The sequence below is a fragment of the Micromesistius poutassou genome (assembly GCF_964030765.1).
Source record: "Micromesistius poutassou genome assembly, chromosome: 11".
NCBI classification, from domain to species: Eukaryota; Metazoa; Chordata; class Actinopteri; order Gadiformes; family Gadidae; genus Micromesistius; species Micromesistius poutassou.
Genome location: NC_140281.1, coordinates 3,771,819 through 3,785,732, shown reverse-complemented (window position 1 = coordinate 3,785,732; position 13,914 = coordinate 3,771,819). Strand labels below are relative to the sequence as shown.

The 13,914-nt window shown below is 49.2% G+C and overlaps 2 protein-coding genes across 2 annotated transcripts in view; one reads left to right on the top strand and one right to left on the bottom strand.

Moving 5' to 3' along the window:
* Nucleotides 1-2,225: 2,225 nt before the first annotated feature.
* On the bottom strand, nucleotides 2,226-11,552 carry LOC311355095 (TANK-binding kinase 1-binding protein 1-like; the record flags this gene model as incomplete). The annotated part of the gene is made up of 5 exons (XM_084474830.1): nucleotides 2,226-2,354; nucleotides 2,664-3,011; nucleotides 3,072-3,550; nucleotides 6,191-6,306; nucleotides 11,494-11,552. The coding sequence occupies 5 exons, from the start codon at nucleotides 11,550-11,552 to the stop codon at nucleotides 2,226-2,228; spliced, it is 1,131 nt and encodes a 376-aa protein (XP_084330956.1).
* Nucleotides 11,553-13,389: 1,837 nt separating this feature from the next.
* Nucleotides 13,390-13,914, top strand: part of LOC311355094 (eomesodermin-like) — a gene marked incomplete at both ends in the record, with an annotated part of 1,780 nt that continues 1,255 nt past the window's right edge. Inside the window, one exon of the mRNA XM_084474829.1 lies at nucleotides 13,390-13,427. Within this exon, the coding sequence (XP_084330955.1) occupies nucleotides 13,390-13,427 (38 nt within the window). The remainder of the gene's footprint in view (nucleotides 13,428-13,914) is intronic.

Genomic DNA, 13,914 nt, shown 5'->3' with positions numbered 1-13,914 from the left:
TTTTGCGAAAACGGATTACAATAATGCACACGCAAAGGCCTCACGCACAGAGAATGAGACTCCATCATGTTGTGCCGTACGAGAACATAATCAGTCCAAGTAATCCTGTGAGGCCGAAGCCTCCTCCCCTAATTGGTCAGGCTCCTCCCCTTATCAGTCAGGCTCCTCCCCTTATTGGTCAGGCCCCTCCCCTGAGGGGTCAGGCTCCTCCCCCTAGAGGCATGGCTCCTCCCCTTAGAGGTCAGGCTCTTCTTCACCAACAGACAGTGGTAGGGGGTGGGGGTGGGGGGGTTGCTGGACACCGGGGGGGGGGGCGGCAGGTCAACAATAAACTCCTTTTTTGTTGGGTGGTCTGGGCAATCGTGACATCAACGTGTTCTGAAGCTCAGCTCTGTGGGAGGGCTGGGAGGGATCCCAGTACATCCCAGTACAGCGGAAGCTCAGCTCTGTGGGAGGACTGGGAGGATCCCAGTGCAGTACTGTGTATGTACAGTAAGATATTTACAAAAAAACAAGGAAAAAACCAAAGCATCCTCGGTGCCAAAGGACTTCAACCGTCAACCCTGCGATGCACAACAGTGTGTGTGAAGCACGAGGGGGACGTGTGTGTGTTTATAGAGATATCACCAAACATATGAGGCTCACTATGTTACTTTAGAGTATAAATATAAATGACATATGTCAGATATTTGGAGGGTCCCATAACAGAATCCAGTCCCTCTTAGAACAGGATCCATGGTTACTTAAAGTGCTGAGATATTTAAATATCCAATCAGGTCAGACAGGTGGAGGGAGATGAGGAGCCACTCCCCACCTATCAGGATCTCCGATGCCCCGCCCTGCTGAGCATAATCCCACGGTCCCGTCCGATTCAGTTTTTGCTTTTTGAATATCCTTGGCAACTCAAATGTTTGCATCTGTAGGGGGATGTAGCACTGGTCTAGAGACAATCATTAAGTAAGGTCAGCTCCTCCTGCTCCCAGGGACATATACAATAAATAAATAAATAAATAGAGAAATAGATAAAAGAAAAGGATTCCCTGTCTGACTATCCGATTTGTCCGCTCAGCACAGATGAGTCATGTTCACTACTGTTTTTCCGCTTCGATGACAAACGGAAAGTTCAGCTTATTGAGGGAATACCCTTTCCCTTGCAGTTGTCAACAGAGCAACAAAGAAGTCAGGTTTTAACCGGACGTATGCCACCGTTACGTACGGGTTACCTGATGACGTTTTACAAAGTTCCTGTTTAGTATAATAATGCCTTTGATTATTTAAACATGTCATTTGTCCTTTCACTAATGCAAATGGCGCCTTGTTTAAAATGTCGGGTGTAATATATTAAAATAATGACCTCATTGTGATCATTCATGAATTGTTGTTTCTCTATTCTCATCTCTGTGACTTATCCCTTCAAGGCATTCTCTATTCTCCAGAAGCAAACTTCTCTAAAGAACTCAACGAAGGTTGCAAGGTAGCAATAATTACATTTAAGATAAGCAAACTAGTCATTAAACGGAGGATGAATCAGACAACATGAAACAGACCTTTACTTTTCTTCTACCTCGTCATCTGATTTCATAACCCAGCATTTGGGCTCCTGCACTCTCCATGGTGGAACCCTGTCCCACTCTGTCATAATAATGATAACGATTACAGCCCTCACATCCAGTCTCCCGCAGAAATGTGTCATATTGCTGATCACCCCCACCCACACACAGATCTGTGCCGTCAAAGACACAGACATGCACACAACTGCACTCTGCAGAAACGCCCACTGAGCCTTCAGCTCTACACCAGCATCACTGCATCACTGCTCCGCATCACAGCATCACCGCTCACTGCATCACTGCTCCACATCACAGCATCACTGCATCACAGCAGCACTGCACTGCACAGCATCGCTGCTCACTGCATCACTGCTTGCAGAATCACTGCATCACTGCACGGCATCACTGCACAGCATCACTGCCTCAATGCACAGCATCACTGCATCACTGCACAGCATTAGTGCTCACTGCACACTGCACTGCCTCACAGCACCACTACCACCACCGCTCTGTTCCCAACACATGGGTGGTTCTTCTCTCCCCCAATGGCCACGTTTGCTTATCACTGACATAATACATGAGGCCCTGGTCAGGGGCCGAGCAGGGAGGGGGCGGGGGCGAGGATGGGGGCGAGGGGGGGGTTGGGCGGATGCAGCTGGGGGATTGCCACGGCAATCAGATCTTGCTGTTCTCCAGGTGTGAGTCGATGTGCTTGATGAGGGCGTCGTCAGGGTAACCCACGGGGAAGATGAGCTGGCATAGTGGGCAGCTCCGCATGTCGCTCTCCTCCGTCTCCATCCAGAGCTGCAGAGACACGCACACACACACACACACACACACACACACGCATGAACACGCACACACACGCACGCACACACACACACACACACACATGAACACGCACATACACGCATGCCCACACACACACACACACACACACATGAACACGCACATACACGCATGCACACACGAACACGCACACACACATGCACACACACGCACACACACACATGAACACGCATGCACACACATGAAAACGCGTGCACAAAAACACACACTTCAGGACCCTCAGGGTGACCCCCACCCCCCCCCCCAGGGTGCTGGTCTACTCACGTTGATGCTGGGCCAGGACTGGGCATGCTCAGCGGACAGGTAGCCCTGGGGGTGGCAGCTCAGCGTGTCTCTCCGCTGGGGGATGGGGAAGACGGAGCAGGAGGAGGGGCCCCGCATGAGGCCGGGGGACATGGCCCCGGCGGGGGGCACGCCCAGCGTCCGCGGGGGGCTGATGGGGTGTGGACACGCCCAGTCCTCCTCGTCGTCCGAGGAGTGGTTCTGGGGCGGCGGGGGGGCCGGCGTGGAGGGGGGCGGCGGCTCGAAGCGCAGGTGGGACAGCTCCGACAGCGGGAAGGGCATCTCCCTGGAGTGGCGCATGGAGCCGTCGTCCCCCCCTCCTCCTCCTCCTCCCCCTCCTCCTCCTCCTCCCCCTCCTCCTCCTCCTCCTCCTCCCCCCCCTCCCCCGCCGCCGCTGCCGCCGCCGCCGCCCCCCTGGTGGGGCCCCGGGGAGCCGCGGTGCTGCAGCCCCCCCCCCATCAGCTGCTGCTGCTGCTGCTGCTGCTGCTGCTGCTGCTGCTGCTTGCTGTAGCCGTCGATGTAGGGGCGGGGCTTGGGCAGCGTGGACACGGGGTCCAGGGTGAAGCGGGGGGGCCGCTGGTAGGCCGAGGGGTCCGCCACCTCCGAGTAGCTGCGGCGGCCTTGGAAGCTGGCCCTCAGGTGGTGGCTGGGGGGCCGGCAGGAGTAGGAGGCGGGGCCCTCGTTGACGTCCAGCAGCGGGGACCGGCGGTGCATGTCGGGGGAGAGGCGCTGGAGCACGGGGGAGCGGCGCTGGGCGATGGGGGAGTGGTGGGCCGTGGGCGGGGCCGGGGAGTGGCGGGGGGAGACGGGGGAGAGGCGGGGGTGGTGGCTGGGGGAGTGGAGGTGGACCGGAGGGGAGTGGCGCTGGACTGGAGGGGGAGGGAGACATGGAGGTTAGAACCGAGCCAGAGTCAAACACAGAGAGGAGGCAGCTCCCATGGAGAGGCTGGGGTTGGCGTTTAGAGCTCTGGCTAGCTCTGACACTAGAGCCTAGAGTCTAGACCTAGGTGACCACTAGACTCTATACTATAATTATAGAGCTATAAAACTAGAGCCTAGAGTCTAGACCCAGGTGGCCACTAGATTCTATACTATAGTTATAGAGCTATAAAACTAGAGCCTAGAGTCTAGACCCCGATGGCCACTAGACTCTATACTATAGTTATAGAGCTATAAAACTAGAGCCTAGAGTCTAGACCCAGGTGATCACTAGACTCTATACTATAGTTATAGAGCTATAAAACTAGAGCCTAGAGTCTAGACTTAGGTGACCACTAGCCTCTTTAATATAGAGCTCTAAAACTAGAGTCTAGAGCTCAGTGACCACTAGACTCTTGACTAGTTATACTAGTTTTAGAGCTATGGCTAGCTCTACAGCTAACTATAGTATAAGGTCTAGACCTCTGTGACAACTAGACTCTATACTATAGTTCCAGAGCAATGGTTAGTCTAAAACAGTATAGCATCTAGTTGTCAGAGAGGTCTAGGCTCAGGGACAAATGCAGGTTTGATAAAACCTGAATAGGAAATTCTACCGTTTTGGAACCATGCACCCTTGCTAATTTAAGTTATTGATCCTTATTTGTCGATGACACACTACCTAAATTAGCTGTTGTTCCATTGGGCATATTCACTTTGAGTGTGCACAGAATTATTGTATATTGATGATTGTAAAGGATCTGTTTTTATAAAGTACACATCTTACGGTGACCGGATTTCTGAAAAGAATTAAGTGTTGTTTCGTGGTGCATATATCAACAAGATATCCAAAGTTATTGTTTCTGAACGGCAAATGAAGGGACCTATTTACGTCTGCTCTTTGAATGTAGTTGGCCTCATGTGGTGAAATAGTGACTAGTATCCTGCAAACCCCATGGTCTACATGATGTGTTCTAAGCTTCAGTAACAGCCAAGACTCAGCCAGAGTAGGCTGCTACAGGCGATTGGTCTCTAAAGTGAGGGCCTGTTGTTTATGACCGTTCTACTCATGGTATAACATCTATAGACCCCCCCCCCCCCCCCCCTTCAACGCCCTGCCCCGCGCAGCAAGCTCCCACCCCAGCCTATCAGAAAGACACACGCCAAATCACCAACCGCATCGATATGAATATTCATCAGCAAGCTACAACAGTTACCATTATTACAAAATAATAGATCTCATATAAAATAAAATAAGTTCTTGTTTTTCAAACGGGGCTGCTTCCGGGTGAGGCCCCCAGACACGGGGACTGCCCTGTGAGCGTCTGGGGGCCCCGAGACGCGATGGACGGTTTCCTATAAACACGAGGCAGTGAGCAGAGGACTGGGTTCCAGAGAAGGGGAGTCTGTGTTGTTGTTGCGACACCTAAAGCAGCACTCTGCTCCGCGGGTTCCAGAGCGGAGGCGTGCTGTGGTTAGAGATGGGGGGGGGGTGGGCGGTGGAGGGGGAGGGGGGGCGGTAGAGGGGGGGGGGCGGTGGAGGGGCATCCTGTATATCACACAACACGCTCTTAATAGTAAATAAACCACCGACAGGAGCCTGCCACTAGCGTGGTGGAGCTAACACCCCCAGCCGGGCTGACGGTTCCACGGGTGATTCACGCTTTTCCGACACCCGCAACGAGAGGAGCAGACCTCTGAAAGCGCGTGTGTGTTTTAAGCGAATGATAGCCTGAGGGAGACACGCATGGTTAAAAGTAAATAGACTTTAATTAAGCCCTGGGCTGAAAATAAGGTGTGACTCAAGCACAGCACAACACATTGCAGGTTCTTCTTTTGATGTTATCGATGTGTTGGTGTGTGTGTGGGTGTGATAGTTGATATCATTTTGAACCAGATTAAAATCCCAACATAACACTTGGCTCAGTGTTATATCAGGTAAATGTTGAGTGTAATATATTGTATATATATATGTGTTATATCTAAATAACTTTTCATTGTTAATAATATCCTTGTGTTCAGAGCCATCATGTTGATTTGCTATTAGATCCAAACACAATCTAATTTTAATGCAAACATGGCCCATCACTAAAGATAGGTTAAATCCAACTCAATTTATGACGATGTCGGCCCGTCTGTTTTCCAGTAAACCGAGTCATGTTTTGTTCATGGGTTCAAGTGCACAGATGTCCATCACACAGCGGACCAATCAGAAGCTGTGTTCGAAATCGTTCCCTATCACGGATATGGTGCACTATATAGGGTGCTCTCCATTTTGTAGTGGTGTTCGAATTCTCAGTGGTTAACTTCATTCACTATATAATGGACAATAAAATACCCAAAATTTGAGTGACCATACAATGTTCCCTGCATGTTACTCCCGTATACCACAATGCAATGCGGGCGGATTTACAGACGCAAATGACGTTTAGAAATGTTCAGCGTAGGGTCTGAATTCTCGTTTGTTCGTTCGCTATATAGTTCACTGTATCATAAACGCTATATAGGGAATAGTGAGTGAGTGAATAGGGAATGATTTTGAACACAGTGTTGAGGGGGTGTCTCACGCAGCAGGCTAGGCTAATGCTAACCTGGGCTAGCCTGCTCCTGTGAAGCTTTCCTCAGGATCTCTGTCTGCTTGGAGCTCAGGGCGTGGAGCCGGCCTAACTCCTCCGTCAGCTCAGTGTAGGCCAGAGCCAGGTTCACCCTGGAGCAAGATAGAGGGGGGGAAGGGGGAGAGAGAGAGTCATAGGGAGGGGGAGCGTGAGGGGGAGAGAGGGGGAGAGAGAGTCATGAGGAGAGAGAGCGGGGGAGAGAGAGAGTCATAGAAGGGAGAGAGAGAGGGGGGGGAGAGAATGTCAGGTCATTATAGTAATTCAAAAGAAAGCGTTACCTTGTGAATGTGGGCGCTATTCAATAGGATTTAATACAATAATTATAGGGATTCAAACTTTTGGAGTGATTTTTTTTATCCAAAGTGGCTCATAACTTGGATACTGGTGGAACGGGGCTGGATACTGGTTGAATGGTGAAGGATACTGGTTGAATGGGGCTGGATACTGGTGGAATGGGGCTGGATACTGGTGGAATGGGGGCAGGATACTGGTGGAATGGGGCTGGATACTGGTGGAATGGGGGCAGGATACTGGTGGAATGGGGCTGGATACTGGTGGAATGGGGCTGGACACTGGTGGAATGGGGCTGGATACTGGTGGAATGGGGCTGGACACTGGCGGAATGGGGCTGGACACTGGTGGAATGGGGGCAGGATACTGGTTGAATGGGGCTGGACACTGGTGGAATGGGGGCAGGATACTGGTGGAATGGGGCTGGATAAGTAACTTCCAGTATACAATGCTGGATTTCAAACCCAATGCCGGCAGTCTTCCTGTAGGCATCCTTGAGCAGGAACAACTGATGAAGGAGTCGTACCTACACTCCCTGTCCATGGCTTCAGGTCAGAGCATCTTCTAAGTGATTGATATGATAGGTTGTGTATTCATCAGACTTGATCGCCAGCGATGACGATGGGGGAGAGATGTCATGGAACAGGCCGTTCCACCGAGAGTCGTTCAGTATATTTTTAGAGTGGCAATTACAGTGTTTGATTTAAGAACATGAAATGCCATCGTTCCCTGGGAGCTGTTGGGGGCCATGGGGGGGCCGTGGGGGGGGGGGGGGGTGGGGGGGAGCGGTGTTGACAATGCAGAGATATTCCTGGAGGCGTATACACAGCAGAATAGATTACACACACGGTTTAGTGAATTAACCATGGCAACCATCCGCTGTCTTGACTCATTAGCTCGAGAAATATGCAGAATTCATCCGTGCACCGGAGGCACTAATTCAATATTGACAAGACACCTTTTTTATGTGATCGTATCAAAATACCATACGGTATAGATATATATATATATATATATATATATTCATTTTTTCTAGTTCTTTGATGATTACATTTTTTATAATCTTTCTTTAATAATTCTTAAAGTAAATGTTGTGCTTCTGCTGTAAAAGGTCTGGGGACATGTTAAGGAGTGAACTCCACTGGTGTGTTCAGTGCAGCGTTTGGTTCTGCGTGGACGGAACAGGAGGAGGGGAGTGTGCCAGAGTTGTATTTTTAGTGTGAGTTCCATTGTGGGTTTCTGTGGTTTCTTTTTTTTTGCAATTATGAGTGTGTCTGTGTGTGGGTGCGTCAGTAGTATTAGTTTCTGTTTTTTTTTTCATTATGAGTGTGTGTGTGTGTGTGTGTGTGTGTGTGTGTGTGTGTGTGTGTGTGTGTGTGTGTGTGTGTGTGTGTGTGTGTGTGTATTTCACAACAAGGCACAACACACACTACAGAACACATCAGCAAGGAGAATCCTCCTTAACATAAAACAAACAGAGACCAAACAACACTGGACTGGACTCAGGGATGCAGGGTGCAGGGAAAGCTAGCATGCCTAGACTTTGCCGACCACTCTGCTTCACACTCCATGTACACAAATGCTGCAGTTGGGGAGGACATCCTCTGTTTCACTGTCAAAGCCAGACTGCAGGTGCTACCCACCAAATACAATCTGGCATTATGGTACCCTGCACACCACCATCCACACTGTGTAATGCACTCAGACTCTGGCCATCAACTCCAATCAGTTGCCAATATTGTAAATGGCTGTACTATGTGCAAAGGACTTAACATTGCACGCCATGACCGAATTGTCAATCTTATTGGTAGCACTATTAAGGAAGTATTTCCAGAAAATGTGATCATGTACAAACATTCACGTATTATGCCAGAGTGGTTCAACAGCTCTATTGTGTTTCGTAACATCCCTAACACCCCAGATGTTGTGTTTTTAAACAGAGACAGAAGGGAAGTGCTCTTACTTGAAATAGGCTGTGTGTGTATGATCTCTACATGGAAATGGCCTTTAATGATAAAATAATTTAGTACCAGCCCATTCTGGAAAAACTAAGGGACCTAGGCTTTCAATGCAAGCCAGTGGTGTTGATTTTTGGCAGCTTGGTGCATGTCCACAATCTTGTTTTCAGTGGGTTAAGGCTGGCAGGGCTCTCCAGCACGAAATCTAAACAGCTAGCAAAGTTGTGCTCCATATCAGCAGTGATAGGCAGCCTCATCTCATCTCATCTCTGAAAATATTTGAATCCTGTCCATTGTAATGTGATTGGTGGATTAAAATAAAGAATTAAAATGTGTGTGTGTGTGTGTGTGTGTGTGTGTGTGTGTGTGTGTGTGTGTGTGTTGGGGTGGTATAGCAGGGTAGGAAATAAAGCCCTTAGGCTTTTTTAACCTGGCAATAGGTTTCGGGATTCGCAATTTCAAGAATTGAGTTGCATTTCAGACTAAAGACTCAAATGGAATCTGAAACCGTTTTGCAGTACCGGTGAAGTACAGAGGTTCACTCCTTACCTCAACTGGGTATTTCAAGGCCCTGTCAGCCCAATTTCAAGGGCAGATGATAAATTTCCATGGGGCAAATTAGGGCCGTTAATTTCTGGCCCTGAAGTGTGGAGATAAGTGTGTGGGCGAACTCTGACCTCCGACCTCTGACAGACCCTGTCTGTCAGACCCCCCTTCCTCATCCGTCTCCTGCCAGGGTGATGCTGACTCCGTCACGGGCGGCCGATCAGAGAATAGACGCGTTACATCCCGTGAGACGAAGAGCAAAGTGAGCGGCGGTAAACATTAATGGAACATCTTGTCTTCCGCTACTGAAGACGCTACTTCTGTTAAACACATTATAACCGTCAGGACGACTGACCTCACTGCAAATACTTCATCGAATGACCGACCAATTTGATACTGGCCTGGACTTGCCCTGCCAGGGGGGGGGGGGTCTGGTGGGTGGGATTGGGGGGGGGGGGGGGGTATACAATGCGTCTCCTCTTTCACTGTCAGTGAGTGCCACTTTACGTAAATAAAAGTGGTATTACAAGAAACGGCGGAGCGGAGAAGGCGGGGGGTTCATGACGTGCCCCCCCCCCCCCCACACTGGTGTACCTCAGTGGGCTCCTGCTCTCAGTTTCACTAATGTGGGTTTCTTTCTCATTTTGATGGTCCCAACCCACACACTCCTTATATGAGCCAGGGGCCAGGGGCCATTTCTGTAGAAGACCCCCCCTCCCCCCGCGAGATGGTAAAAGTGCTTTCCCTTTCTTTATTATGGGGTGTGTGTGTGTGTGTGTGTGTGTGTGTGTGTGTGTGTGTGTGTGTGTGTGTCACTTTGTTAGGGTCAAGGACAAGGCTTCCATGTGGTGACACACACAGGTAGTAGCGCGCACACACACACACACACACACACACACACACACACACACACACACACACAGGTAGAAGCGCACACAAACAGACAAACAAACACACATACACATGCAGTAACGCACACACAGACGCGCACACAAACACACACACACCCCCCCCCCCCCACACACACACACAGGTAATAGCGTTTACACACAAACACACATACACAGGCAGTAGGGCACACACACACACACACACACACACAGGCAGTAGTGCACACACACACACACACACACACACACACACACAGGCAGTAGTGCACACACACACACACACACACACACACACACACACACAGGCAGTAGTGCACACACACACACACACACACACACACACACACACACACACACAGGTAGTATCGCACAGAAACACAGGCAGTAGTGCACACACACACACACACACACACACACACACACACAGGCAGTAGTGCACACACACACACACACACACACACACACACACACACACACACACACACACACACACAGGTAGTATCACACACAAACACAGGCAGTAGTGCACATACACACACACACACACACACACACACACACACACATACACACACACACACACACACACACACACACACACACACACACACAGGTAGTATCGCACACAAACACAGGCAGTAGTGCACATACACACACACACACACACACACACACACACACACACACACACACACAGGCAATAGTGCACACACACACACACACACACACACACACACACAGGCAGTAGCACCCACAAAAACACACACGCTAGATGCGTCAAGAAGGCAGAGATAAAGAGTTCAGCCGTCGCCATGGAGACGACCATGGGGGGTTACAGTGTGCTGCACCGCCCTCTGCTGGTCACTTGAAGACACTGAGCGCTGATCCGTTATAGACATTAATGAAAACAATGATAATATACAGCTTCTGGTGTAGAGGTAGCATGAATTTAACATCACACCAACAACACAAAATACAAACACACACACCCTGCAGGACGATCTTAGTATGTGATGACCCAGTAGTTAGTAGTTACTGGCCTCTCGGTCCTCCCCCCCTCTCCTTCCTCCCACCTTGCCTCTCCTTCCTCCCCCCTCTCCTTCCTCCCCCCTCTCCTTCCTCCCACCCTCTCCTTCCTCCCCCCTTGCATCTCAATCCTACCCCCTTGCCTCTCCTTCCTCCCCCCCTCTCCTTCCTCCCCCCTTGCCTCTCCTTCCTCCCCCCTCTCTATGCATTGCTCCTTTCCTTCTGCACGTTCTTCCTACCTCATTATTTCTGGACTTCTCCTTTTTTAATTCTTCTAATGAAACTAAGGAAAACTGATTATGAAATGTAAACAATCCGGCGAAATGTGGTTCATTTAATCTTAATTAATCCCGTCTGACCGTCTTCCCTTTAAAGCGATTATTCCTTATTCTGGTTCGGTTTTTTTCAGATGTTCCCCACTTTCTCATCATCCCTCCCCCACCTCCCTCCCTCCCTCCCTCCCTCCCTCCCTCCTTCCCTCCCTCCCACACCTCCCTCCCTCCTCCCCTCTCTTCTCCATACATCAGCCCCCCCGCCCCCTCCCTGCTGGACAGCCGTCGCCACTTACTGTTCGTCCCCCACCTTCTTTATCCACTCCACATCACACTGCTCACAGGACGAGGTCATTTCCTGTGGAAGTGAAGCGTGAAATTAGATTAACAAGGCAAGGTGCTCAGGGGGGTGGGAGGGGGAGAGGGGGGGAGACAAAATGGAGCAGGGTGAGACACTCCGCCGTACCGCAACTTTAACACAACAATGAGCTCATCTCTGTGGGGTTCATCCACTAGTTGGACAAAGTGCTTCGTTAGAGGTGCTGTAGGTAAGAGTGAAGAGGAGGATTTAATTGAGAATCAGAGTGTAATCTCTTAGAAAGGCCAAAGCCATCGGTCGGCTATAAGTGATGAAATGAGAAGATCTATTTGGGGTTGACTGTGGGCCTGCTCTGTATCGCACAATTCAGATGTACAGTAAGAACAATTAGGGGCCATCTCCTCCGTGATTGGTGGGGGGAATCCATCCTGCCTGTGTCAGTTCCAGGTGTGTGAACGCAACACTTTGTCGACGTAGGAGCAGAGACCACATGGAACCGATTTTCTTGTGACAACGCATAAGTGGTATGGGCCGACCGTCCGGACGGATCTGGTGTTTTCGGTGGCCGAAAATGCACTTTTCTGAAACCAGGTCCCAGGGTGGATGAGATAAAAACAGACCTATGCTCTTCGTGTTAGGATTTGTGTGGACACCTGAAACGCAAACGACAACGTCATCTTCATCATTTTTTATTATTTGATTTGTATTATTTTTGTAGCTTTAAATACAGCCTTTCGGTAAATGTAATTACTAACTGTACAAGTATTTCTGCTCAATCTAAAAGGTTTAACAACTGTTTTCTCCTCCTCGACTGTATGTTTGTATACAACGTGCAGGCTTGATATGCGCAGGCTTGATGCCTCCACTTTTTTTTGTGGAGAACCAGCGCCACACAGTGGCCTTGAATATGTACTACAGCGTTTCTACAGCTCATTGCGTTTTCGCAATGAGTCCGTCTTTACAGAGATATTCCTGAAACGCATCAAAGGAAAACGGAGGGAAAAGACTGTTCTCGCCCATGTGAACTGTATTTATATATATACATATATATATATATTTCCATACACTCTCTCTTTCAGCGCTCAAACCGTTCCTATAGCACCTTTAAGTGTTAAGCATCAGTGTAACTTTTTTTAAAACATCAATGTCTTCTGCTGTTGGCCTGCACGTCTGTCTAGCACCAGACCTCGGACCGTGGGTCACAGACTTCTGTTGCTATGACGTTCTTTTGGACCAATCACAACAATGACCCATTACATTTTGAATCAGGTGACAGCGATGCAGAGAAGATGATAATTGAATAACCAAATCATTTTAATAATTTAGGACTGAAGGCAAACAGCTCTCTGTTGTTCATTAGCTAGAGGAACAAAGCAAAGTATTGCTTTTGGTCGTTCTCAATGCATAGCATTATGCAGGCATTATCCTTTTATACACACACGTGCGCGCGCTCGCATGCACAAAAACATGCACACACACACGCACACACACACACACACACTCTCAATATCACGCGCACACACACACTCTCAAGATCACGCACACACACATGCACAGGAATAGTTATACACTGCAAGCTTTCAACCTTGCAGTAAAAAAAGTGGTTTTTCTTACAGTAGATATGAAACGGTACACAATGAGGCTACTTGAAACACAATCACCAAACTCCATCGCATTCTCCCGGCTTCATCAACCACTCTGTTAACCCGCCCCCACACTGTGATTGGACAGTTGATTAGATTTTCCCACAGCGCTGTTTTGAAACAGAAAATGGCTTTTGAGACCGGAAGCAGAGCACTTAATAAAACGCATCCACCGGCAGTCCAATAGGTCCTCCTCCCTGAGCCTTCCAGAGATTCAGGCGGTATCCAACATGGAGAATGTTGTCTATGAGATGCAAGCTTTGAACAGGTGACGTCATTCAGCTTATTCCAGACATGATGTTCAACATGTTTGTCGTCATTGTGTTTCAAGTTGCCATAGGGCGTGCTACTTCCCATTCAAATTCAGTATTCATTCAAATCAAATTCATTCAATAAAATGACATAACATTAAAAAGAACACCGAACTATAGAAAGTTAGACGACCACGACCAACGCAGATGAAACATGTCCGCCAACCAACCGGCCGACCCCGTTAGCGGTGACACACGCACAGGTAGACACACACGCAGGCGCACAAACATACGCACGCACACACACGCACGCACACAGGTACACACACACATGTGCGCACACACGTGCATTTAGTGCCCGTGTGCGCGCACACGGGCATTTAGCAGACGCTTTCATTCCAAAGCGACTTACAATAAGTACATTTGTCATAAGAAGTGAAACAATATATCACCGTCGGTACAGTAAAGATGGTCATAGAACACAGAAGTGCAAGTACTAACAAT